General features: G+C 40.9%; 3 protein-coding genes across 19 annotated transcripts in view; 1 reads left to right on the forward strand and 2 right to left on the reverse strand.

The window, feature by feature from the left end:
* scrib (scribble planar cell polarity protein) overlaps positions 1 to 5,630 on the forward strand; it is a 79,324-nt gene extending 73,694 nt beyond the window's left edge. For 14 of the 16 annotated variants that reach the window (XM_058394456.1, XM_058394463.1, XM_058394468.1 and 11 more), the window contains 2 exons: positions 833 to 884; positions 3,449 to 5,630. In XM_058394456.1, coding sequence (XP_058250439.1) covers positions 833 to 884; positions 3,449 to 3,582 — 186 coding nt within the window. In that variant the 3' untranslated portion in view covers positions 3,583 to 5,630. Of the gene's footprint in view, positions 1 to 832; positions 885 to 986; positions 1,021 to 3,448 lie in introns of all 16 variants that reach the window. The other 2 variants (XM_058394467.1, XM_058394469.1) reach the window with 1 other exon arrangement.
* Positions 5,631 to 6,511: 881 nt separating this feature from the next.
* On the reverse strand, positions 6,512 to 18,759 carry kif9 (kinesin family member 9). Of its 2 annotated transcripts, XM_058394473.1 has the most exons (21): positions 18,578 to 18,759; positions 18,031 to 18,128; positions 17,747 to 17,912; positions 17,551 to 17,657; positions 17,034 to 17,264; positions 15,816 to 15,899; positions 15,554 to 15,646; positions 15,320 to 15,467; positions 13,828 to 13,892; positions 13,645 to 13,722; positions 13,432 to 13,500; positions 11,290 to 11,394; positions 10,840 to 10,895; positions 10,596 to 10,683; positions 9,291 to 9,388; positions 9,066 to 9,188; positions 8,576 to 8,784; positions 8,053 to 8,232; positions 7,364 to 7,479; positions 6,943 to 7,041; positions 6,512 to 6,800 (listed from the first exon to the last, which is right to left on the reverse strand). In XM_058394473.1, exons 2-21 carry the CDS (start codon positions 18,121 to 18,123, stop codon positions 6,705 to 6,707), a joined length of 2,304 nt encoding a protein of 767 aa, XP_058250456.1. In that variant the 5' UTR covers positions 18,124 to 18,128; positions 18,578 to 18,759; the 3' UTR covers positions 6,512 to 6,704. The 2 variants fall into 2 exon arrangements, with proteins under 2 accessions (XP_058250456.1, XP_058250457.1); XM_058394474.1 differs by lacking the exon at positions 6,943 to 7,041.
* Positions 18,760 to 23,791: 5,032 nt separating this feature from the next.
* rgs9bp (regulator of G protein signaling 9 binding protein) lies at positions 23,792 to 27,214 on the reverse strand. Its single transcript, XM_058393901.1, has 3 exons — positions 26,886 to 27,214; positions 25,280 to 25,586; positions 23,792 to 24,209 (listed from the first exon to the last, which is right to left on the reverse strand). The coding sequence occupies exons 1-3, from the start codon at positions 26,973 to 26,975 to the stop codon at positions 23,845 to 23,847; spliced, it is 762 nt and encodes a 253-aa protein (XP_058249884.1). The 5' UTR covers positions 26,976 to 27,214; the 3' UTR covers positions 23,792 to 23,844.
* Positions 27,215 to 27,484: the final 270 nt, after the last annotated feature.

A 27,484-nucleotide genomic window follows, 5' to 3' on the forward strand; every position in this document is an offset into this window, starting at 1 on the left:
CAAGGTTTCAGTCATACAAGTAAATTAAAGGCACTTCCTAAAGAAAGCTCTGACTATAAAGGTCTGTTTAAAGTACGTCTGTCTTTGTAAAATTATTGAACCCATAATGTTAATCAACCAAACATCTCTAAATGTTTCCGTGAATCTGATTGTGCTGTTTGGTGGCCTTTCGGGTGTGCTCTGACCTAACTGTGTGTTGAGTGCTGTTTATGACGTCTTTTATCAGTGGAGTTTTAGTGTCAAGCAATGCCTTCACCCTGATCACAGAAAACGTGTACAAATACAGAATTTATTTTAGCGTAATACAAGGATTTAGCTGGCTTTCTGTTTTCACCTGGAATTTTATAATACCAAGGACAACTGTTGAATCTAGGACATTGGACTAGAGCTTTGTTTAGCACTCGGTCAGGTACAATATTCAGTTTACGGTACATCCATGTTGGGGGTGAAGGACTGTGTAGCATGCTGGTCTTTTTTTTGGGTGTTTGGTGTGTAATTTCTTTGACGTATCAAACAGGTATGGCTTTTTTTTTTATGTTGCTTCTTCTTTTTTCAGTGCTTTTATCAGTGACCCTTGTATATCCTCACCCTCTAAAGAATAACTGCTAATACCAGGATAAGGGGGCATTTGTGTGGGTCTAAACGAGCAGATTCCCTGTGCGAGGAAGTGCCTTTGTGCCTGGCTACTTCAGCTGGTTTATAAACCCCAGTTTTCTGTTCCCTGGCTGCAGTCCCCTGTTGATGGCTTTGGTTCCTATGGTGGTGCTGGCATTGACTTCAGGCTGAGAAGCCCTTAAGTCTTTACTCTCTTACACTTATTCTTGTCTTGCAGTCTCCGGATGCTACAGATCTTCGATTCAACAGTGATGTCTCCACTAGCCCAGGTAAGCCTGTGTGTAGGTGACTGATCTGTAGACGTGTTGCTCTGGGTGTGATTACACACTCTGGGATATAATTTGCTGACACTTGTTGTCCCCTTGACACAGGAAGTTTCCTAGGATAAGTGATCATCTGGATTTGGTAGGAGTCCTGTATGTGTGTGTGAGAGTGCATGTTTGGGTGCTAACTGAATGCATATTCCCAGGAACTGTTTACCTCTACTGAAAGCCTGCTTAAGTGGTGACGCTTTGGATTTTCTCCAACTATGAATGACCTGAAAATCAAATTAGGTTCTTATAATGTATAAACAGTGTCAAATATTTTCTAACAATTTATCATTGTACAATGATCCATTCTAGGTTCTTGATGTTTTTGGCCCTCAAAATAACCGTACAGTATACACCGATCAGGCATAACAATATGACCACTGACCGGTGAAGTGAATCTCCTCATCATGGCACCTGTTAGTGGGTGGGATATATTAGGCAGCAAGTGAACATTTTGTCCTCAAAGTTGATGTGTTAGAAGCAGGAAAAATGGGCAAGTGTAAGGATTTGAGCGAGTTTGATGAGGGCCGAATTGTAATGGCTAGACAACTGGATCAGAGCATCTCCAAAACTGCAGCTCTTGTGGGGTGTTCCCGGTCTGCAGTGGTCAGTATCCATCAAAAGTGGTCCAAGGAAGGAACAGTGGTGGACCGGCGCCAGGGTCATGGGCGGCCAAGTCTCACTGATGCACGTGGGGATCGGATCACACAACAGACGAGCTACTGTCGCTCAGATTGCTGAAGAAGTTAATGCTGGTTCTGATAGAAAGGTGTCAGGATACACAGTGCATGACTGGTCAGGGCTGTTTTGGTAGCAAAAAGGGGGACCAACACAATATTAGGCAGGTGGTTATAATGTTATACCTGATCGGTGTATATATTTCACTGTTCGAAAAGATTATAGCTGAAGTAGCTTTGATTTGAAAAGTGCTGGGGACGGTAACAGTGACAAAGCATAACATGGATAAATGCATAAATTAAGATGGGAGATTTATTTTTCTTATCTTACCAGATCTTAGGTGGTTTCTTTGGTCAGATTAGCTAAGGGCTACACACAGCGCTTAGTCGTTTGTAATCACCTCAACTCAATTTAATATTTGTAGTACAGCCAAAATGCTATACATCACTAAACAAAACTGTTAACTGCTTCCTCGACCCACTTAGAAATGTCCCCTGCACATCACTCTCATTCTTAATCCCACGTTCTGTACGCATGACAAATGTAATATCTGCACTGTTTTGACGTGTTGCTTCTCCTGCTTCTGGATTATTGGGGCTTCATGGAAGTTGGTGTCTGCACAATGCTGGTTATGGGGTTATTGTAGCGTTCCTGCCACACATGTGATGCCCTGCTGCATAGGTTCCCACACCTAGTCCTGGAGTAATCTGCTTGATCACAGTGCTCTTCCTTCTTTAACACACTCGAATATACCCAAGAAGATGAGCAGGACATGTGGATTCTCCAGGACCAATGCTGGGAGCCTATACCTTACTGAAAGGTTATTGCTTACATCAACACCAGACCTGTTTGGTCTTTTGTTGTCTCTTCCTCAGTGATGACCTGAGTAATAGTGTTTGAGTAATACAGCTTTGCTTTTTGCTCCTAAGAGATATTCTATAGTCTGTGTGCTTGGGTATATTTTCCCCTTCTCAGTGGGCTCAGGGTGCAGCTTTTCCTCAGAGTGCAGCATTGGGAAGCGTTTGCTTGGGAAGAGATGAATGGGGCAGAACCGGCAAACCAGTCTTCCTTTAATCAAATCTGTTCATGAAGTTGAATTAAAAATATTCTCTCTCTCTCTCTCACCCCCCCATCTCTCTCTCTCTCTCTCTCTCTCTCATCCCCCCTCGTTCTCTCTCACCCCTCCATCTCTCTCTCGCTCTCTCTCATCCCCCCTCGTTCTCTCACCCCCCCATCTCTCTCTCTCTCTCTCTCCCTCTTTCTCTCTCTCACCCCCCCTTTCTCTCTCTCTCTCTCTCTCTCTCTCATCCCCCCTCGTTCTCTCTCACCCCTCCATCTCTCTCTCTCTCTCTCTCTCTCTCTCTCTCTCATCCCCATCGTTCTCTCTCACCCCCATCTCTCTCTCTCTCTCCTCGTTCTCTCTCACCCCCCTTTCTCTCTCTCTCTCTCTCTCTCTCATCCCCCCTCGTTCTCTCACCCCCATCTCTCTCTCTCTCTCTCTCTCTCCCTCTTTCTCTCTCACCCCCCCCTTTCTCTCTCTCACCCCTCCATCTCTCTCTCTCTCTCTCTCTCTCTCTCATCCCCCCTCATTCTCTCTCACCCCCCCATCTCTCTCTTTCTCTCTCATCCCCCCTCGTTCTCTCTCACCCCCCCATCTCTCTCTCTCCCTCTTTCTCTCTCTCACCCCCTTTCTCTCTCTCACCCCCCCATCTCTCTCTCTCTTTCTCTCTCATCCCCCCTCGTTCTCTCTCACCCCCCCATCTCTCTCTCTCTCTCCCTCTTTCTCTCTCTCACCCCCCCTTTCTCTCTCTCACCCCCCCATCTCTCTCTCTCTCTCTCTCTAGTTTCCTGTGTAGAAGCTGAGGTGCCTGTAGCTCCTGTGGCCACTACGTCTGCTCTGGAGGAGATGGCTCTGTACAGCAACAAGCGTAAACTTCGACAGGGCCGGCGCAGTCTAGAGACAGCCGTTCCCACATAATTTCACACACACACACAATACAGATAATAAATATAGTGCACAGTAGCTAGCGATACTACAAGCTATAGACAAAACTAAAATGTTCGTTCACAGAAACGTGTGAAAGACTTTCAACCACTCTCGCTTCACCGTAGAGTTTCAGTGACAGGTTTTTTCTTACTTTCTGTTGTTTTTTTGTTTTTTTTTAAAGAAACACTACAGCTTTTGGTTGTTTTTGCACACCAGGCTTGCCTTTCCAGCTAACATTTAGCGCAGATGTGGAAGGCTTCTCCTCTTCCTCCGTACTGGACGCTTTAAGGAGGGCCATCATTACCATGCAAACTACACACCTGTGTTGATTTTACTCTTTTTTTTTTTCCTACAGTTTGCTTTTAACAAGCTAAATTATTTTTTAGATGATCTTGATTTGGGTGCTTTTTTTAATACTTTAATTTTAAACCTCTGATATTAATGTAAAAAAAAACAAACAACTTGTGTTAATGTTCACATATCTCAGCCATCTGAAGAGCAAGCGATCATTCTGTGACTTTCACTGCCCCATACAGGAGAAAAGAAAAAAACATTTTACACGTAATTTATTTCCGTAGTCGCCATTTTTGACGTTTTTATTCGCTTTTTAAAAAGACACATCATAATTGGGAATATTCCACCAATCAGTTTATATGTACTGATTTATCGATTTATCAGCGCTGTATAGCTCTAACACCATATCAAGTATAAAAAAAAAAATCAGGCTTTTTTATTTTTGTTAAATTTTGGGTGTGGATCAGTGTTTCAAATGAATGTATGTTGGTCTTGTGTTCTGAGGGATTCGTCTCACCATAAAAAAAAATAATAAATCCTTATATTCTGCCTGGTTTCATTTGAGCGCAGCTTAAAACAGCGCTCTAGTCTTCCTGGACCTGGACTCTAGAAGATGAAAAGATACAGGACAGCAGAATCATTAAAAAAAAAAAGTGCATCAACTTCCTGTCCTAAGCGAAATGAGAAAACCAGAAATATCCTCCCCTCTGTATTTTTCTGCTTCCTGGACCATGTTGCATGCTGTTTGCTGGAACATTCCCATTACCTATGGACTATTAAAAAAAAAAAAAAAAAAGAAGACATTTGTAATAATAAATATTCACAAACACTCAGACCATGAACTTTAAAGGAGCCAGTCTGAAGAGAAGGTCCAGGTGTCCATCATATCATCGAAACATGGTACCATTCTTTCTATTTATCTAACACTGGGGTCAGGGGATGAACTGATATGTTCCCCTTGTTTTGTTTTTGTTTTTTTTCCAATGTGACTCATGTTCATATATCTCTGGAGTGGCTACTTCAGTTTTCTTTTCCGATTCCATTTAAATCTAAAGCCACTTGAAATGCTTAGCCTTGTGTGAATAATGTACAAAATGCTGTGAGAAGCAGAACTCCACGGTAAAACTGAGCCAGTGTGTGCAGTGACGGTGGCATCCAGACACTAAACTGGTGTCCACTGCATGTATATTGGCTTTACTGCATTATTTTGTTGTTGTTGTTGTTGTTATCGTTGTTATCGTTGTTATCCAATCCTGGGTGAGGAAACAAACAAAAAAAATCTATATTTTTCATCCCTCTCTAAGAACACATTTTATCATTCTCAAACCAGCTGCCATCTACACCGTGGCCACTCTCACACGTCAGATGACGTCTTTCTCTTTTACTAATCGTAGTTTTTCATCTCGCTCTTGCTAACTGAAATTCAGTTTTGGATGATGACACTTGGGAAAGTGGCTGAATGGCTAATCGATGAGCATTTATTGTATTTTTGTAAAGACAGAAATCACATTTTCTCACACTTAACGAATGGGATTCACTACATTTTTTTTGCAGCAGGACAGTCGTTTTGATCTCTCTTGTTTTCGATTTCTTTGGGATGGGGGGGCTTTTTTTTGCTACATAGGTGATGGAGGGGCTGAATGTGGGGGTTAGAGCTCATTCAGGACTGTAACTAGTGAATTTGTACAACCAAAGAAGTCTATTTTGTGGTTCAGGAATAATAAAGTTTACTTTTCATTTAACAAGATGATGTGTCAAAGTGTCTCTTTACATATATATGTATATATATTTTTTACTGCTTTACATGTGTCCCAGAGAAAAGTCACCTTATTTGTACCATCCACTTTGAGATAATAGAATACAATTCAAGGAATAAAACTTGGTGGTGTGCTGTTGGAGGAAAATAATCCACATGGGGTCATGTGATGCAAAGCAGAAGGCTGTTGCTACCTTCAGTTTGATTATTTTCCAGCATTACTGTCAAATAATTAATGATTTATCAGATTTTTAAAACTAAAGATACACTATATTGCCAAAGATTTTGAGACGTCTGCCTCTTATGCACATGAATGTAATATGGTGTTGGGCTGCCCTTTGCAGCTATAACAGCTTCAAATATTCTGGGAAGGCTTTCAAGGTTTAGGTGTGTGTTTTGTGACCATCAGGCACTGATGCTGGATGAGAAGGTCTGGCTAGCGGTCTCCACTCTAATTCATCCCAAAGATGTTCTATCAGGTTGAGGTCAGGACTCAGTGAATTTCCTCCACACCAAACTCACTCATCCATGTCTTTATGGACCTTGCTTTGTGCACTGGTGTACAGTCATGTTGGAACACGAAGGGGTCATCCCCAAACTGTTCCCACAAAGTTGGGAGCATGAAATTGTCCAGAATGTCTTGGTATGCTGAAGCATTAAGAGTTCCTTTCACTGGAACTAAGGGGCCAAGTCCAACCCCTGAATTCACTGTTTTTGAGGGGTGCCCCAATACTTTTGTCAATATAGTGTATTTTCCCCCACAATATGTATGATTTATGTATATATTTTTGTCATGGAGGAAAAAAACGAGAGTCATAATCAAGCATTAATGTTAATCAGATGCATCAACAAACAAAATTATCCTATTAAACTGGCATTACATTACAATGAATATTAAGTGACAAGTATTTCTCATAACTTGCACAGCTTTTATTGATTTAAAAGCCTGTAATATCCTTCAGTTCAGCACCATCTTGACGTCCTTGGTAATTATAGTTACAAACCTCCCTTTCGTACCGTACGAAAGAAGAGGAAGTAAGCAGGGATTGATGCAGTGGTTATGTTAGTGCCCTGTTCGGGTGACAGTTGTAAGTGGGTTGGGCTTGTTTGTGTCTAGTCCCATGCTGTTCCTCCTGGAAACCGGAGCTTGGGATGCTCGCTGCGAAAAAGATACACACATTTCAGTCTGTTTAATAACATGTAGTTGTGTAGTGTTGGGGTTTTAACCTGCAGATTTATTGCTATGTTTTTCAGTACAGTACATTTCCATTGTTTTCTGTGTGCGTGTGTGTGTTTCTCACCCTCTGTACTGTCCTATTATAAGCATTATAAAAGGATGTGGCACTGGGACTGTCTGCATGCAACCTGGTATGTTCAGAGTGCTCCTGCTCATCTCCTACCTGTACAACACCACAGTTTCAGCTCTCGGGATGCGTATGTATGCAAGCCATGTATGTACTTTTCATGGAAAATGTATCCAAAATTTACATTTACATTAATAGCTTTAGGCAGACAGAGTGACGTACAAAAGTGCTTTTAAGTCTCCTTCAATAAATAAATCTATATGTACCTATATCAGAATTGTACCTTTGAGAAATTAGTTTTATTTCTTTTAGAATGCTGATAGATAAGCACTTTTTCTATACTGCAAAAACAATATTCATATGCCCAGACCAAATAAAAAAAAGAAAACAGTATACGTTATTATGCAGTGTTACTAACCAAAGCTGAAGCTTTGTCCACAGGAATCAGACCTGGTCTAATAGGTCCCCCATCTTTGAAGATGGATAGAACCTCGTCTGGAAGCAGGAAGGATTCATTGTACCAGCTCTCGAACCCTGCCACACAAACAAAACATAATGTCAGTGTAGGAGGAAGTATCGGATTGTACGAAACAGAAATATGGTACGCTTCCACTGAAAAAATCAAATGAAACTCGTCAGAATTTTAATGCTCAGTGTTTTACTCCTACACAATTGAATTAATGTTTCGTGTTCATTGATCACACTGAGGGCACCACGGTGGCTTAGTGGTTAGCACTGTTGCCTCACAGCAAGAAGGTCCTGGGTTCGAACAGGCAGGGGCCTTTCTGTGTGGAGTTTGCATGTTCTCCCCGTGCCTGCGTGGGTTTACTCCGGGTACTCCGGTTTCCTCCCACAGTCCAAAAACATGTACATTAGGTTGATTGGTAATTCTAAATTGCCCATAGGAGTGAGTGTGAGTGGTTGTCTGTCTATATGTGGCCCTGCGATGGACTGGCAACCTGTCCAGGGTGTACCCCTGCCTTTCACCCAATGTGCACTGGGATAGGCTCCAGCAGACCCCTGTGACCCTAATTAGGAATAAAGCAGGTATAGACAATGGATAGATGGATGGATGATCAGAACGAGACTAGATCATTAGAAGGTTACCAGTAAACAGGCGAATGCGGCACTGGTCCACAAGACGTCTGCAGTATTGCGCCTCTGCTTTGGTGCTGAGCAGTTCTTGATGGTGCTGTCTGTACTGATCCTTGGCCTCTCTGAATTTTAGGAGCAGATTTACCTCAGCCTCGTCCAGCACGAGCTCCCCATCTGCACTCACCAACTGGCCTGAATTTGAGATGAAACACAAAGTGCCTAAATAATGAGAAGAGAGTAGTGCTAGTCAGGTGTATGCTGTCAAAGTAAGACAGCTGACCCTTAACTCCTTGGTTGTTCAGTTAAATAAAATGGACAGATCATTTGTCATGAACATAATCTCATTTGTACCACACTACAAACTAATAATAGTGGATTAAACATCCAGATCTGCAATGCAGACAGGACATGCTAGCACTTTAATGTCTGAAAGAACCTTACAATTTGAACTTATACATTTATTTTGCTGTATTTATTGAGTAAATACTGTATGTAGTAGGCCAACTCACAAGACTGCTAAATACATGATACTAACCCTGACTCTGTCTCTGTTCTCTACACAGCTGGAGTTCAGAGCTCATGCGGTCGATGTCTCGTTTAATGGAGTTGATGATTGCTGTAATGTTGTGCAGTTGAGCCAGACGTTCTTTCAGCACAGATTTGTTTTCCTTCAGGATGTGGTAGATCTCACTGCCCCTGTCTGACTTGTAGACCTCAAATGCTTCCGCCTTAGATGGAGGAGTGCTGGCAAAACAACAGAGGAAGCAATTCAGTACATGAAGTATTCCTGATTTCAGGGTTATTATTAACACATGGCCTGAAATAATAGACCTTAGTAACTTTAATTACCACCATGGATATGCAAGACAATACATTAGTGTGTGTGTTAAAAATGCAGGTTCCCTCTGATCACATGCTCACTGTGAATGCAAGTGTGCAAGATCATTCTTTTAACAGTAGCCTTGAGCCCAGATTCCTGGGACAGGCTCAGATTTTACTGCAATTGGCTACTGACGAGTTCATACTCGCATCTCTTCTTTGCATCATCATTGGCACTCTCCTTGCTCTCATCTACAGTAGGAGGAACGACGATCTCCATCTCGCTCTGCGTCACGAGGAGATGCTCACCCGAGCCTTGTCCATTTTTTCTGTGCATAGATAATAAAAAAAAACACCATGTTGTCATTTCAGGATTTCCAGTGGTGCCTGGAAACAAACTGAAAATGTATAGGGACTGATAGACTAATCACCTGCTGCTCTCTTTGACTTTCTTGCCTTTGCCTCGGCCAGGTGACACAGACTGTATTTGTGATGATGCAGGCACCCTCAAAGCCTCTTCTATAGGCTCCTGCACATAAAAAATGGTTGAGGATCAACTATTTAAGGTAAGATTCACTGTTAGTGCTTTTTCAGACAAAGTGATATGACACAGCTAATAATCCTAATCCAGGATTATTTATACGTTAGCCTTCTATCACATAGCAATAGCCCTGAATGTTGTGACTAGTGATGGCCACATTTGGTGAAATACGAATAGGATCTTTTTTTTTTCTTTTCTTCATTCAGTATGTGTAGCTTACGTATAATATTAGAGTGCTGAAATAATCACACTGTTACTACCCCAAAGACTATTTTCTCACATCTTATATCTTATATCAAATCAAATTGCCAAATTTTTCAGTTTATTAACACAGTATACAGTAATTATTATTTTGTTTAATCTTCTTTTGTAAATTTTCTGGTTAAGTCGTGAAATACCCCGATCAGCCATAACATTATGAGCAGTGAGAGGTGAAGTGAATAACACTGATGATCTCCTCATCATGGCACCTGTTAGTGGGTGGGATATATTAGGCAGCAAGTGAACATTTTGTCCTCAAAGTTGATGTGTTAGAAGCAGGAGAAATGGGCAAGTGTAAGGATTTGAGCGAGTTTGACAAGGGTCAAATTGTGATGGCTAGACCACTGGATCAGAGCATCTCCAAAACTGCAGCTCTTGTGGGGTGTTCCCGGTCTGCAGTGGTCAGTATCTATATAAAGTGTTCCAAGGAAGGGACAGTGGTGAACCGGTGACAGGGTCATGGGTGGCCAAGGCTTATTGATGCACGTGGGGAGCGAAGGCTGGCCCGTGTGATCCGATCCAACAGACGAGCTACTGTTGCTCAAATTGCTGAAGAAGTTAATGCTGGTTCTGATCGAAAAGTGTCCATGCTGATCCCTGTGCACTGCTGAAAGCGCCAACAATGGGCATGTGAGCATCAGAACTGAACCGGAAGAAGGTGGCCTGCTGCCAACAACTTGGTGCCAGATATTACAGCAAACCTTCAGGGATCTAGTGGAGTCCATGCCTCGAAGGGTTAGGGCTGTTTTGGCAGCAAAAGTCAGACCAACACAATATAAGGCAGGTGGTCATAATGTTATGGCTGATCAGTGTAAATGTTAGTTCCTGTTATACGTTTTACAGAACAAGCACATAATAAATTATTTGTCTCTCAGTTGAAACGAGCAGTAAATTCAGCAGTGTTATATAGGATATAAAGAACCTTAATACTTACTTTAGCATCAGTGGGCAACGTGCTCTGAGAATCCTCCACCGCAATGCAATTCTGCTTCATCTGCTCTTTAAGCCGTTGTTCCTGCTCCCTGTTTCTCACACACACACGGTGTAATGTAGCAGTATAACTTTTCCCATTCCAGGTCCATAATCACATTTAAAAATCATTTCCATCATGCCATCATTCTTCATCTGGATATTTGATGATATGATGTTGACAGATAGTAGAAAGGTTGCCTACTTACTGGAAAGCTTTTTTAAACTGGGCAAACACAGCCTGAATTTGTCGAACGCTCACAATCTAAAACAGTTCAGAAAATCACTGTCACCAAAAAAAACACCAAACTGTGATGTTCACTATTTGTTTTTAATAATTATTTATCCTACCTTTTTTTTTTTTTTTTACCATCATCTTAACCCAAATGAAGGCAGTCTGAGGTTTGAGCATTTTCTGCTTAATTCCTCATTTGATAGATGGCTAAAGACTGTGGCACTAAACAAACCCATTTGAGATGATTATCTTGCACAGTGTGGTTTGAGGAAAGTGTGTTAGGCCGTGTCAGTTTTGCCTGGTAGCCTTGTAGCTTCATTACAATAATAAACAAACATCAGACATTCAGTATGTCTTGGATGATTGTCTGTATTTCTAACTGCTAAGCCAAACTGTTCCTTTAAACAATTTCCATTGTACTTACCGTGATTTCATCCAGTGTGCCGGCCAGATATCTCTGAACTTCACTTTTAACCAGCGCTTCCTGTGCCTCTGACAGGTCCTCATATGTCACAGCAGCCCGATTGGCCTTTGTGGGGAAAAGTACAATACACATCAGGACCTTAGTGACCACTGACCACAAATTTCATGGTCAGATAGGTCTATGTTTATAATCTATTACGTGCTACATCACTTTGCTTCATTTGGTTGCATTAGCTTTAACGGCCCTATCTGACTTCCTTAATAGTGTTAATATGTTATATATATCAAGGTATGACATCAACATCTTGCTTTTTTACATCTTTCCCAAAAAGAGTCAGTAATGTACTGTAGAATACTACACCGATCAGGCATAACATTATGAGCAGTGAGAGATGAGGAGATAATCAGTGTTATTCACTTCATCATGGCACCTGTTAGTGGGTGGGATATATTAGGCAGTTTTAAGTATTTAAGTATTAAGTGAACATTTTGTCCTCAAAGTTGATGTGTTAGAATCAGGAAAAATTGGCAAGGGTAAGGATTTGAGTGAGTTTGATGAAGGACCAAATTGTGATGGCTAGACCACTGGATCAGAGCATCTCCAAAACTGCAGCTCTTGTGGGGTGTTCCCAGTCTGCAGTGGTCAGTATCTATCAAACGTGGTCCAAGGAAGGAACAGTGGTGAACCAGCAACAGGGTCATGGGCGGCCAAGGCTCATTGATGAACGTGGGGAGTGAAGTCTGGCCCGTGTGATCCGATCCAACAGACGAGCTACTGTTGCTCAAATTTCTGAAGAAGTTAATGCTGGTGCTGATAGAAAGGTGTCAGAATACACAGTGCATGATGGGTCAGGGCAGCAAAAGGGAGACCGACACAATATTAGGCAGGTGGTCATAATCTTACGCCTGGTCAGTGTATTTATGCTATTATTTAAACCTGATTAAAAGTTTTATAGTTCTGAATTTAGCGAGAAATATTTCCAAATGGTATTTAGTATATTGTTTAAAATTATCCAGACTCATAGCTAATCAGTAGTTACAGCCCTAGTTATTGTCAGTTCTACCTGGCTTTACACACAAAGAAATTTGTAATACAAACGTCACAATATGTTTCTTTTCATTACGATGCTAATGTTGCTGTACGAAAACTCCAGAGGCATTACTTATGACATTACATTAGAATAGTCATACAAAAGAGACATACAATATAGATGGCTAAAAATTTACAGACACCTGAACATTACACTCATATGTACTTTTAGAACATGCCATTCCAGTCTCTCTTAGATGCTATAATACCCTCTCCACTCTTCTGGGAAGACTGTCTGCTAGATTTTGAAGGTCAGGTGTTTAGTGGGATTGAGGTCAGGGCTTTGTGAAAGATGCTTGAGTTCATTCCATTCCTGCATTGGTCCACACACCATGTCTTTATAAAGATTTCTTTGTGCACAGGAGCATTGTCATGCTGGAACTGGTTTGGGTTGCTTAGTTGCAGTGAAGGGAAACTGTAACACTACAGCATACAGAGACATTCTACACAATTGTGTGCTTCCAACAGTGTGGCAATGGTTTACGGAAGAACCACATATGGGTGTGATCAAGTGTCCACAAACATTTGCTCATATTGTGTACACGGATCAGCCAAAACATTAAAACCACAGACAACTGAGGTGAATAGCATTAATTTTCTCGTTACAATGGGACATGCCAAGGAGTGGGATATTATTCCACTAGAAAACCTGGTGTCCTGGCAGCTCGTGTTACTTTGGCACGTACCATCTCACTAAACATTATTGCAGACTTCATTGGAACAGTATTCCCTAATCGCAGTGTCCTCTTTCAGCTGAATAATGCTCCCTGACACACTGCAAAAAAAAATTGTTCAAGAATGGTTTGAAATGGCTTGGCCTCCAGATTCCCCAGATCTCAGTCTGATCAAGCCTCTGTGGGATGTGCTGGACAAACAAGTCCAATCCATGGAAGCCACAACTGGCAGGACTTAAAGGATTTGCCAGATACAGCAACACATCCGCAGAGATCTTGTGGAGTCCATACCACACAAGGGGAACCTACACATTATTAGGCAGGTGGTTTTAATGTTATGGGTGATCGGAAGTTGATGAGCACTGAACTGAACACTAACCAGTGTGTTGTGAAAGGAAAGCTCCTGCTTCAGAAGTTGGATTTCCTTTTGCAGTATTTGGACCTGGAGCTGAACAAAAACAATTCAGCATTATTAACCTATTCTCTAGACTATGCTTAACGTCTTTATTATGACTTGTAAAAGGAAATTCTGTTTAATCATAGGCTAGCTTTTCAGACTGCTTTAGACTTTTCTTTCGATTTTGAATCTTACAGCAGGGTTGATGTGCTTGTTGATGGTTGGCTCGGTGCACACACACTTCATCCTGGCTGCAAAGCGGAGAGTGGAGAGCTGCAAAACACAGAAAACAGAGCTGAAGTAAGTTTAAGGGAACACAACAGCAATTTTTATTGCTTTCTTCCATTTCTTGGTCTTTGCTAAGAGAAACTTGCTCACCGTCTCTTCAATCTGTGCTGCCTCGCCGTAAATATTAGCCACCAGCACCGTGTTACAGTTTCCACCTGTACAAAGACGAGTTAAACATGAGTGTAATGCACAGTCCCTGCTACAGTGTTTTCCTGCTCTAATATACACACACACACACACACACACAAAAGAGCTGTTAATTGTAGAGTTGTCAGGTGGGAGCTGGGAAGAGACTAAAATGTGCAGGACAGGACATATTCCTGGACCAGGCTAAAAAATAGGAATCTATCCTGTACATATTTGCACTTTTGCTTAATTGGCTGCCAATTTAGAACACTATAAATTAACATACAGCAGTGAACCATGCTATACATGATCAATAATTGATTTATTGATGATCATCATTCTGTTATGGAATTTAAAAGCATAAAGAGTGGTATATAAATAGTGTTTTTGGTTTTCATTACCAATAGTATCTAATTTAGCGGGCATGCTTGTTTTTAACCCTTTTTTTTTTTTACCTACATTTTTCTTTCTAAATGATGGCAGTATGTTAAAGCAGCCAAATTTTGAATAATTAGTAATTAAGTAATCAAATTAGTATTCTCCATATATACATTTATATATATATATATATATATATATATATATATATATATATATATATATATATATATATAAATGTATATATAAAAATAAATTTTATTTAAATAAATAAGTTTATGAATAAATTATATATATATATTATTATAAATATATAAATAAATTTTATTCTCCATATATACTTAAAAACCGGCACTAAGATGCTTTAAGCTAATCTAAAGGGAAGCATATCTATAATGCCTGCTATTTAATGCTGCAATGATCTACAATTCCTGTTAGAAATTTCTAGATAGAAATGAAATCCCCAGTAAAGAATCAGCTTTTATCCAATTTGTCTGTTGAGACATAATATAGATCATGATTATGCTTTACACTAACAATATTATTAGAAAGCTACACTGTATGGCCAAAAGTATTTAGACACCTGGTCATCACACCCGTATGTGCTTCTTCTCTAAACTGTTGCTACAAATTTGGAAGCACATAATTCTATAATGTCTTTGTTTGCGTCAGTGTTAGCTTCCCTTCACTGGAACTAAGAGAGACCAAAACCTTTTCCAGTATGATAATGCTCCTGTGCACAAAGCCAGCTCCATGAACACATGGTTTGTGAAGGTTCATGTGGAAGAACTCGAGTGTCCTGCACAGAGCCCTGACCTCAACCACACTGAACACCTTTGAGATGAACTGAAACACTGACTCTGAACCCCAGACCTCCTCATCTGGCATGCTCTGGAAGCTACATAAACAAAAAATAAACAAAAGAGTCATGCCCCCACCTCTAGTGGAAAGTCTTTCCAGAGGACTGGAGCTTATTACTATAGTAAAGGAGACTAAATCTGGAATGGGATTTTCGACAAGCACATATGTGTATGATAGTCAGGTGTCCACAAACTTTTGTCCATTTTGCTGTTCGTACCGAGAGAGTCTTTCAGAGCATGTGTTAGCTTGCTTTGTCTGAAGGGCACATGCTCTCTGCGTTGGTCAGCCAAGGCCAAGATGGCCTGCTCGAGGAAGGACAGAGATCTATTTATGTACAGAGCCTCTCTCTGGACCCGACCCTCAGACTAGAAGAAAAGAGACACAGGTCACTTAGAGCTGTATATTTATTTTTGCATTGATTGATCATTCCAAGTGTGGAAAGTGAACTCACCCCAGTTTTGCTCAGTCTCTCAGAACCTGCAAGGTCCACTAGATTGAGTTTGGAAGTGACGTATGTCGCATTTGACAGTGTACGAGAGCGAGACTGGGCCACAATGAGACAGACACACACACACAGCTCAATACTGATCCATGTCATACACATTCAAAGAACATGTACAGTTATGCTTGTGTTTCTACAACACTGTAAAGCTCTTTCTCTACTTTTGCCCAGTGTACAGTGTAGTGAAAGAGTGTCTGCAGAGCTTTCTCACCTCAATGTGGAGAGTAAAGATACAATGTGACCGGGATGAGTTCTTGTTGAAGGCATGCTCTCCTATTATTTTATTCATCTCTCCCTGTTAACAGTGATGACATGATTCATATTCAATGTATATTCAGTTCAGTTCAGTGTTATTTGTACAGTGCTTGTAACAACGGTCATTGTCTCAAAGTAGCTTTAGGGGAATGTAAAAAATCAAAATAAATACTATACTGTTTAAAACTGATATTTATTCCTAATGAGCAGAGGCAACGCTGGCAAGGAGCTAAAATTAGGAAGAAACGTTTAGAGGAACCAGACTCAAAAGAAAACCCGTCATCATCTGAGTGACATTATAAATAATGTGCAATTGTGTAACCAGGAGCTTTTGCACATATGTGAGTATTTATGTATATGTTTATAACTATTCAAGAAACTACAGCAAGAACAAATGACAATTTTTCAGAAGGTTCACTCATGTTCAATTCAAATTTATCTGAATAGCGCTTTTAACAATGGACATTGTCTCAAAGCAGCTTTACAGATCATAGGAAATATAGAGCAAAAGGTCAAGAATAATATTAGATTTATATTTAAAGTTATTTGTATTAATTCCTAATCCCTAGTGAGTAAACCTGAGGTGACTGTGGCAAGGAAAAAATTCCCTTAGATGTTAAGAGGAAGAAACCTCGAGAGGAACCAGACTTAAAAGCGAACCTCATCCTCATTTGGGTGACACCGGAGAGTGTGATTATGAATAATGTCCTTTCTACAGTCATATACAGACAGTTGGAGTGTAACCATTGAGCTCTGTCCTCAGACATGTTTAACTGACTTTAAACACAGAGATGATCACATCAAATCATTGTTTGTTCCTACAACCATTTCCATATCAATTTTGGGTGAATATTGTAGGACATTGTATGCATATGGTGTATAGTCTGATTTTGTTTGTGATATAAAAGATTCAACATTTCCTCTCTCATTTTGTGAAAAATTAGATAAAGACAATATCGATATAAAATCATGTGTGTATGAGTGATGTCATTATCTATTTAGTGAATGTGAGTGTCAGAGGGAGCTGCTAAAAGAGAGAGAAGATCACAGTAAATCCTCTGGATCTGACCAGTTGACATTTCAATGGTCAGTATGATCTGGACACTGATGCTTTCCAGTAAGTGGTGACTGCGGCGTTTTTGTGAAAGCGTAAGACAAAGACATTATTGCTCACCTCAAATAATAAGTTTAGTGCCTCCTCTTCCCTGTGAACTGGATGTAAGGACAGTCCTTTTACTGAAACCCCGCCCTCTGGGTCGTCCACCACAGACAAAGGTCTGCAGTGCTTTGTCTGTCCCCCTTTCACTGCAGCCAGCAGGTCCACCAAAGTCTCATTGTAAATCTCCAGAAAGGAGAGGTGCACAGAGAAGGTGTGATCTACACGACTGTCGATCTCCTGAAACACCTAAACAGAGGAAAGATTTATCCAGACACAGAAAAAAAATTTAACAGGACTGAAACTGGGAGCTTCTGTTATACATCACATGGTAGGGGGTGGTGGTAGCTTAAGAGGTTAAGGCTCTGAATCGTTGACCGGAAGATCAAGCTGCCACCAACCCACCCTGCTCCAGGGGCGCTGCATCATGGCTGAACCTGCGCTCTGACCCCAACCCCCAAGGTTGTATATGTGACAAATAAAAACTATTTACTTATTATTATTATTATTATTATTATTATTATAATTTGCATACCTCCTGTATGGCACGAGGGATGACGCCTCGCTGTTCGTAATTCTCATTGGCACCGGTCATCGTGAAGGTCTTTCCAGCCCCAGTCTGCCCAAAGCACATAACCGTGCCTAATCCGATAAAGAGAAGCATACAATAAAGGAAACTGTTTCAAACTTTAAACTCTGAATTGTATGTATAATGCATCATTCTTACTGACCATTGTAACCCTCCAGAGCTCCATGCACCACACTTTGTGCGACCCGTTGATAGACTTCTTCCTGTGATACGTTGTGCAGCACCCCGCTGAGCCGGAAAGACCACGAGCTCATCAGATTATTCAACACACCTTTCCTGGATTTCTTCCTCAGCCGCACGTTCACCATCTAAGAAAGGTAATAAACATTTCAATTGAAATGCAACAGTACTTTCAGTCCTGATCGTGGAAAGCGATGTGATGTGCTGAATAGATGGTATGTTGAATAAAAGTCTTTGCTTGTGTACCTGTTCATCAGGTAAGTACTCGATGAGCTCTTGGGCAAACTGGGCTGTGGGTCTGATACGGATGTACACCTTGGCCTCATTGTGTGCACTCATAACTCCTGCCATAGATAAGCACGTGAAACATGCATAAAGGTAGATCTCTCTGTCTTAGCACAAAATAATAAGTGTGTAGCTTTTAATAAGTGGGTTTGGATCAGTATTATATACTTTAATACAACTAATGCTTTTAGAACTTCACATCCTTTATAACTCAAACAGGCATTCAGTTATACTTCACTTATTTATACTTAATTTAGAGATGTAAATGGGTCTAATATATTCAGATATGTAAAGCTATAATTCCTGCTTGAAGCTGAACCTAAACATTATTCACTTCCCTAATGATAAGAGTCGAGTAATGTCTGTCTTCACAGCAAGTCCAACTGTCCAAGCCAAACCGGCTGAGCTAAGTCATACATAATGCGCTGTAGTTCATGATTTGGACACACCAGCTGCTTTTTGGAAGCCGATCGATGAATACGGATAAACTAAACTCAAATAAACTCACCTTTCTAATTTCTACCGCTACAGTAACTTCAGCAAATCGGCCTTTTTACACCTAGTCTTAGCGGCTCAGTCACCTTCATAATCATTAGCGCTAACTCTTCTGGAGAAGAGAGTTGACACTGTTGTCAAGACCACGGTGCAGTGGGTGGAGACAGGAATGGGAACGCCCCCAATCCGGTAGTCATCATACAACCTCTGTCGCCCAGAATAAAACACTCTTGTTTTTATAATCAACCGATTTCTTGCTTTGTTGCATCTGTCATATATTTCTATACATCAGGCATAACATTATGAGCAGTGAGAGGTGAAGTGAATAAGACTGATGATCTCCTCATCATGGCACCTGTTAGTGGGTGGGATATACACTATATTGATAAAGTATTCGCTCACCTGCCTTGACTCGCATATGAACTTAAGTGACATCCCATTCCTAATCCATAGGGTTCAATATGACGTCGGTTCACCCTTTGCAGCTATAACAGCTTCAACTCTTCTGGGAAGGCTGTCCACAAGGTTTAGGAGTGTGTTTATGGGAATTTTTGACCATTCTTCCAGAAGCGCATTTGTGAGGTCACACACTGATGTTGGACGAGAAGGCCTGGCTCTCAGTCTCTGCTCTAATTCATCCCAAAGGTGTTCTATCAGGTTGAGGTCAGGACTCTTTGCAGGCCAGTCAAGTTCATCCACACCAGACTCGGTCATCCATGTCTTTATGGACCTTGCTTTGTGCACTGGTGCACAGTCATGTTGGAAGAGGAAGGGGCCAGCTCCAAACTGTTCCCACAAAGTTGGGAGCATGGAATTGTCCAAAATGTCTTGGTATGCTGAAGCATTCAGAGTTCCTTTCACTGGAACTAAGGGGCCAAGTCCAGCTCCTGAAAAACAACCCCACACCATAATCCCCCCTCCACCAAACTTTACACTTGGCACAATGCAGTCAGAGAAGTACCGTTCTGCTGGCAACCGCCAAACCCAGACTCGTCCATCAGATTGCCAGATGGAGAAGCGCGATTCGTCACTCCAGAGAACGCGTCTCCACTGCTCTAGAGTCCAGTGGCGGCGTGCTTTACACCACTGCATCCGACGCTTTGCATTGCACTTGGTGATGTATGGCTTGGATGCAGCTGCTCGGCCATGGAAACCCATTCCATGAAGCTCTCTGCGCACTGTTCTTGAGCTAATCTGAAGGCCACATGAAGTTTGGAGGTCTGTAGCGATTGACTCTGCAGAAAGTTGGCGACCTCTTTGCACTATGCGCCTCAGCATCCGCTGACCCCGCTCCGTCAGTTTACGTGGCCTACCACTTCGTGGCTGAGTTGCTGTCATTCCCAAACACTTCCATGTTCTTATAATACAGCTGACAGTTGACTGTGGAATATTTAGGAGCGAGGAAATTTCACGACTGGATTTGATGCACAGGTGGCATCCTATCACAGTTCCACGCTGGAATTCACTGAGCTCCTGAGAGCGACCCATTCTTTCACAAATGTTTGTAAAAACAGTCTGCATGCCTAGGTGCTTGATTTTATACACCTGTGGCCATGAAAGTGATTGGAACACCTGATTCTGATTATTTGGATGGGTGAGCGAATACTTTTGGCAATATAGTGTATCAGGCAGCAAGTGAACATTTTGTCCTCAAAGTTGATGTGTTAGAAGCAGGAAAAATGGGCAAGCGTAAGGATTTGAGCGAGTTTGACAAGGGCCAAATTGTGATGGCTAGACCACTGGATCAGAGCATCTCCAAAACTGCAGCTCTTGTGGGGTGTTCCCGGTCTGCAGTGGTCAGTATCTATCAGAAGTGGTCCATGGAAGGAACAGTGATGAACCGGTGACAGGGTCATGGGCGGCCAAGGCTCATTGATGCATGTGAGGAGTGAAGGCTGGCCCGTGTGATCCGATCCAACAGATGAGCTACTGTTGCTCAAATTGCTGAAGAGGTTCTGATAGAAAGGTGTTAGAATACACAGTGCATGACGGGTCAGGGCTGATTTGGCATCAAAAGGAGGACGAACACTATATTAGGCAGGTGGTCATAATATTATGCCTGATCTGTGTACATCACATGTAAATGTATTTGCACTGTCGGTCTTTCGTTTGACCCAAAAATGCTGATACACAAACTCCTAATCAGCAGCAAGGGTTTTTGTTAAATATTTAAATGAACTTGTTTCTGTGCAAACAAACATGCCCACTTAAGAGGCAAGTTGTGGGCAGTGTGGTCCACGGATGACTTGTATAAGTCCGACATTGGCCTACTAAGGTTTTTCTGTTGGCAGTCCTCATCATGCCAGTGTATAAATCAGCAGCCTCCCTGATGTGGGCTGTCTGTTTGCTGTAGTATTAATCCAGAGACTCATACATTTGACTACCACATTCTGCCTTGGTGATATTCAGTTAAATGTAAATACACTACTCACAAAAAGTTAAGGATATTCGGCTTTCGGGTGAAATTTCAAGATGCACCTAAAATGCACTATAATCTTTACAGGTGAACATAATTTGACCTTCTCTACACTTTTGAATGCACATGTCCAACTGTTCAGTGTTTCAGTACTTTTTGCATAACTTGCTGTTCTCTAACAAGGTGCTTAACGGCAAAATTCACAACAGGTGTTTGATCCATGAATCGACCAATACATTTTCTGATTCAATTAGAATTGGTATTTAAACTGTCCTCTTCATCATGCTGTTCACATTTTGACATCATGAGACCAAGACGATACCTAACAATTGATCAACAGTACCTCACCATTGTGAGGCTTCAAACAGGATGTTCTCTGAGGGAAGTGGCCACTGAGCTTAGAGTGTCACAGAGTGTCATCAGCGGGTTGCGACAGAGATACAGAGAGACTGGAAGAGTCACAGAAAGGCATGGAAATGGACGTCCTTTGGCCACATCCCACGTTGATGACCGCTTCATTGTGAACAGTGCCCTGCAGAACCAGATAATGAATGCCACTCAACTCCAGGCACATTTAAGGGAGGTGAGAGGCACCCAAGTGTCACGTCAGACCATTCAAAACCGTTTACATCAGCGTGGTCTGCGTGCTAGATGGCCTGTGAGGGTACCTGACCACACCACCAGGCACAGGCGTAGGGCCAGGGAGCATTTATGCTCAGTGCTGTTCTTTGATGAAAGTCGATTCTCGATGTTGGAGATGTCAAGGAGAGCACTATGCATCAGCCACTGTTGTGGTGGTGTTACAGTCTGGGCAGGTGTGTCTACTCAATACAGAACTCCCCTACATCTTGTGAATGGTACAGTGACAAGCCAATACTACCTGAATAACATCATTAATCCAGTCATTGTGCCCCTGCATGAACAACACAGGCTAATTAAAACTAATTTCATCTTGAAGGATGACAATGCTCCAGCTCATCGAGGTCGCATCATTAGGGAACGGCTGCTGGAAGCTGGGGTACCTCAAATGGAGTGGCCTGCACTTTCTCCAGACCTGAATCGCATAGAAAACCTATGGGATCAGCCGAGTCGCCTTGTAGAGGCTCTTAACCCTGCACCCCAGAACCTCAATGACCTGAGGGCCGCCCTTCAAGAAGAGTGGAATGCCATGCCTCAGCAGACAATAAGTCGACTCGTGAACAGCATGAGACGTCGTTGTCAAGCTGTAATTGATGGTCAAGGGCACATGACAAATTACTGAGACATTGACATTTTTTGTTGTGGTATACCCACCACTGTTGTTGGCTTTTGTTTCAATAAATTGTTTGAGATGAGGAAATCACCATTGCATGCTTCTACTTAAATGCCCTACTTTCATGATATAATATCACTGTAGTGTGAACATTTCATTTACACTACTCACAAAAAGTTAAGGATATTTGGCTTTTGGGTGAAATTTATGGAAAATGTAAATAGTGTTGTAAATACTCCTTTGTTAGAGCTTTGCAATAGCACAAGAATAGCCAATTTCTAATTGCAAGTTAACGGAATTACAATTCAGCAGCTTCACATAGATCTAAAGAATGATTGGAGCTTTTTTTTGTTATATAGACATTTGCTTTATGTGTATTTGATTTTATGAAGCAAGGAGCATGTGGTTGTTGTTTTTTGGTGCTTTATTCACTTTCATGTGTGTTGTAGTTGCAATTTTGCCTCCCTCTTTATATTTAGTAAAGAACTTAGTAAATGGAGGTTTTACAACTTTAAGCAAACTGACCTGCCTTCAGAAACACATACCATTAGACTGGAAGAAACTGCTTAATCAGCTCCTCACAAAACCAAACCTTTGAACTGAAGATTTTTCCCTGTATATACAAACATGTCTCAACACCATCTTTATGACTCATAATGGCAGAAAGAATTAAAAAATATTGTTTGAAATATTTAGTAGATTGTATTCCCCTTCAATACCACATAGCTGATGTGTTGTGAGTCTAGCAGATTCAAATGTGAAAGATGGAATAAACAATTTGGATTATTAAGAGTAATACTTTAAACAGCTATGGCTATAAAGAGGAACAACACATGATTTGTTTCTGAATCATTTTGTTACTAACATCATTTCTTCTCCTTCTTCTCCTTCTTCTTCTGATTATTATTATTATTATTATTATTATTATTATTATTATTATTATTATTGTTGTTGTTCTTGTTGTTGTTTTAATACTTTAGGAAAAAAAAGTTGATGCTTAAGAATCTTATTGAATTTTTTTTTAAAGCATGAAAAAGTAAAAATCCTAGATTTTTGTCTTGTTTGTGTTCTCTGTAGATGAAGCTGTAATGCTCTGTAAATCTGTAATGCTCTCTCCTGCTCACAGTGACCTTCTGGTTCGATTTCATTCAAACTTATAAACTTTCTGAAGAGTTGATGTATGTAAGAAACTGTGTGTAGTAGCTACATATAGTATGATCCTTTATTTTAAAGGGATGCATATACATATACAGACAGGCATAGACAGACAGACAGACAGATAGACAGATAGATAGATAGTGAAGTCATTCACTAGTCTGTAGTTTCTTTGGCTATTTCAACATTAAGACATTAAGCCTTTATTTATTTACTTATTTATTTTTTATTTAGTCTTCATGGTCACAATTATTATATTATTTATTAATAATTACAATTTTTATTTTTATTAATTAATTTTTTTTTTTTATTACATTTTCTTAAGTGTTTCCAAAATCATAATATTATTGAGATTTACATATCTTTATATCTAGTCTGAAATTCAGACTTTAATTTGGGGGAAAAACAGTCATTGTTGGCTTTGGAACATTCTGGAGATTTCAAGGCTCTCCAAGATTCAGACCAAGAACACTACACACACTGACAACGCCACAGCAATGGCTGCCACTCCACCTAACAGCATCACCACAAACATCTGGCTCCGGTCACAGAACTGTGCCTGTGCCTCTTCATCAGTGCACAGGAGCCCCAGTGAAGCGCTGTCAGTGCTGACCGGGTCACCGTACTGTGGACCTCGTGCTTCCACTGTCCAGCGCAACACGTTCACCTTCATCTCCATGTCTTCCAGGGTGCGGTCCACCTGCGCAATCTCCTGCTCCAGCTGGCTTTGCTCAAGGCCCTCCATACTGACCGTCTGCTCTCCATGCTCCTCCTGCAGATCAGGCACGCTCAGAGCACGAGCTGCTACTTCTTTTGTACCTCCTATGTATTATACACAATTATTCACGTTATTATTGTGTAAATTATGAGATGAAAAAACAAAGTAAAACACTAAGCTGCTTGGCCTAGTGTTACTTTGAATGTGTGGAAGTCTGGCAAAACCCATCAGAAAATTCTGTGGCTGAATTCAGGTATATAGCATACTTTTAAAACTTAGTATTAGGGCACCATAAATATTATTTATATTTTTGCACATTTTACTTAACCTTTACATGTTAATAAGCATACCTAATAATCGTGTTCTCTCTTTCTCTCTCTCTCTCTCTCTCTCTCTCTCTCTCTCTGTCTCTGTCTGTCTCTCTCTCTCTTTGGGTCACTCTCTCTATCTCTGTCTCTCTCTACCCCCTCTATATCTCTGTCAGGCTACACTACTCCTGAGATGTCAGTGGTCCTACCTCCTTCTTCCCACTGGACCTGCTTTAGCCATTATAGTCTCATGACTTGGAAACCGCATGGACAGCCTGGAGACACATGGGATTGCTGTGGATACCACTTAGAAACCATGAAGGTGGCTTTGGACTGCATTTCAAAATCTCTATCAGCGAACCGTCAACAAAATAGTCAATTTCCTGGTTACACAATTGTACTTACTGACCATATAGTACACAGGTATGAAAGGGAAATTTATTTTTCTGGTGTCATCCATACAAGTTGTGTATATTTTGATTTTATATATATATATATGTAAAGCTGCTTTGTGAAATTTCCCATAGTTAAAAGTGCCATACAAATAAAACTGAATTGAATTGATCAAAATTAGGAGGAAATGATTCACAAAAACCATTTTCCTTAAAGAATTTTAAAACCTCACTGGCAAAGTGTGATTTCCTCACATAGTGTCGGACAATACTAGCTGTCAAAGTGACCGTAATGCTTCTGCACATATGGGGCCTAGTAGACAATGTGAAAAGGTTTCCCAGACTTCCTCACACATTCTGTAGACTTGACTAATACATTTTTTTGATGCAGCATGTGCACAGTGTATAGACCAGAAAGCATAGACGTGTACATAGGTTAATGAATTTTATGAATGTGTGCTTCTCTGTGCTCACCCTGTATTCCTGTCTGCACCGTGGCACTGTTGTTGGCCAACGAGAAACAGTTGCCCATGTGAAAAACTTTACACATGTCTGTATAAAAAAGCTCTAAGCATGAGGAGAAGGCCACCCATTGCAGCTCTGTCACCTTCCTTTCCTCATCAGACAGGGTTTTATCCCTCAGTCGGGCTGTTAGGTGGTTGCGACAGGACAGTGTGAGCGTCTGAGCACGCTCACGGGTCTGCTGCAGCTCACGACGCAGACTTTTACTGTCTGTACAGCCACCAACACAGGAGGCCAGGTGCCGGTAACATGCCACCACCTATAAGATCCGAGAAAATACAGGACATAGATATAGACTTTTTATCATCTCAGTGAGTTGCCTGATGTCTTATGAATGATATTTAATTATAATTAACAAAGTAGACAAGAAATGCATCCTGGTTGGCCCTGAACTTCCCAGAACCTGTTGTCAAGTCCAGACTTTAGTTATGTAACTATATTACTTTCTTTTTAAGTTACACTAGATACTAATATGCTTTAAGAGAAGCACCTGGGTAATAAGCTGTGACCTTTAAGGATTAAGCATGTGCTGGTTTTGGTAATAAACAGTGGTCAGTTTGGTTGAATAAATCTTCTTAGGGAACTTTGCCAAAAGTAACATTTTGAACTAACCGTGTTTCTAACCATGTTTGTTGGTTCACTAATGCGGAAAAGTAAGGATTCTTTACATCCTTACAGCACAAATATTCATAGCTGAGCGAGCAGTCCCTAGTTTTTCATACGAATTGAGAGAACATTCATTCATATCTCAATGCTGAGCGAAGTAGAGTTACGGCTAAGCCGAATACAAATTCTTGAAAAATCTATTCCAAATGCACTCCAAGTCAAACATTTTAGCTAGATCATTTAGTTTGCATGGCCACAAATATTACCGATAATCTACTTGTCATAAGAAGGCTATTTCAGGATGAGTATTAAGGCTCTGGGCCATATCTCAGAGCTCCATATGCTGATGAAACACAGAGCATTGACAGTTTTCCACTAGTCTGACTTCACTAATGTGCTATTTTCTAATATAAATCCAACTATATTTATGGCCGTCTCCTGTTATAATGAAAATGGTTGTCAATGGTAATTATAATATTAAGGATATAAAGGACAGAATGCTACTGATGACCTAATTTAACATTTTTGTTGTAGATTTTCCACTTACAGTGGAGATAATGATGCACTGGACCATGAAACATCCCTGTACAACTATAGTGCTTCTTTTTCCTTAGGCTACATGGCAAGTTCTATTTCAAGATGCTTTTATGGCAACATTTTTACTTTACGCAAAAGGAAATAAGGACAGAGGCTGAAAAAAGTGTGGCTAAAAACCAGCAAATAAGATATAAAGCTGAAATTATCTTAATTTTTTGGAAAACATTGTATTAGTGATTGATAAAGTATAGAGGTCAGTAACATTCTGAACCAAAATCTGCCTCCAATTATCCTGCACAAATAATAACTTGATTTGCATCAGTAAAAATAAACATTAATACAAGCAATGGCCAAGCAGATGAGATGAATTCATGTAATGTAAAGGGAATTAAGGAACAAAGTGTTTGTAACCCACCTTCGTGAGGGAGTCCACCATGGCTTGCCCCTCATGAAGGGACTGTGCTGAGCTCCCATCATCAGAGACTTTGTTATTAGCAAGTAGCATAAGGTTGTTTCTTTTGGGTGGCTGAGGCAAGCCCCAGTCCTGAAATCTGAAACAGTGGGGGTCTCGCCCACTTCGATTCACTTATCCGGCTTCACCTCCTCCTGCTCATTTGTTTAATGGCCAACATGTAGTGGCCAGCTGCCAACTTGTAGTTCATCTAAAGGCTGATCCAAAAGTTTCAAGTCAAAAACTTAAAAAACTATAAAGGTCATCAGTGTCCCCAACATAGAGAGAGATTGCTGGTTAAGTTGTAAGCAGCGAGTGTTAATCCAGAAACTGACCCCTGTGCACTGATGTACGCAAGCAAGAGCAGCTAAGCTCATTATCTGCTGCTGAGAGGTGCAGCTATGCTGAAACCTGAGAAAAAAGCTCTGCCTCTGCAACGCCACAAACAGACCCCTCTATCAGTCTCTGCCTGTCTGCCTCTCTCCTGCATCACTCAGTGAAAAAAAGGAGTCTGACAGCTGCAGAGGGTGTGTATTGTGTTGGAACACTGATATGATCTATGG

This window comes from Hemibagrus wyckioides, linkage group LG07, assembly GCF_019097595.1.
Source record: "Hemibagrus wyckioides isolate EC202008001 linkage group LG07, SWU_Hwy_1.0, whole genome shotgun sequence".
Lineage (NCBI taxonomy): Eukaryota > Metazoa > Chordata > Actinopteri > Siluriformes > Bagridae > Hemibagrus > Hemibagrus wyckioides.

Bases quoted from the DNA above. Each gene is read 5' to 3' on its own strand.
- kif9 (XM_058394473.1), bottom strand. From the start codon at position 18,123: ATGAGTGCACACAATGAGGCCAAGGTGTACATCCGTATCAGACCCACA. The intron at 15,900-17,033 runs GTGAGCAATAAT...CACTGTTAACAG, and splicing joins CACTAAACTTATTATTTGAG to GGAGAGATGAATAAAATAAT. The intron at 8,233-8,575 runs GTTAGTATCATG...TCTCAAATTCAG, and splicing joins AGAACAGAGACAGAGTCAGG to GCCAGTTGGTGAGTGCAGAT.
- rgs9bp (XM_058393901.1), bottom strand. From the start codon at position 26,975: ATGCTACTTGCTAATAACAAAGTCTCTGATGATGGGAGCTCAGCACAG. The intron at 25,587-26,885 runs GTGGGTTACAAA...CGGATCTTATAG, and splicing joins TGGTGGACTCCCTCACGAAG to GTGGTGGCATGTTACCGGCA. The intron at 24,210-25,279 runs GTGAGCACAGAG...TATAATACATAG, and splicing joins GGTGCAGACAGGAATACAGG to GAGGTACAAAAGAAGTAGCA.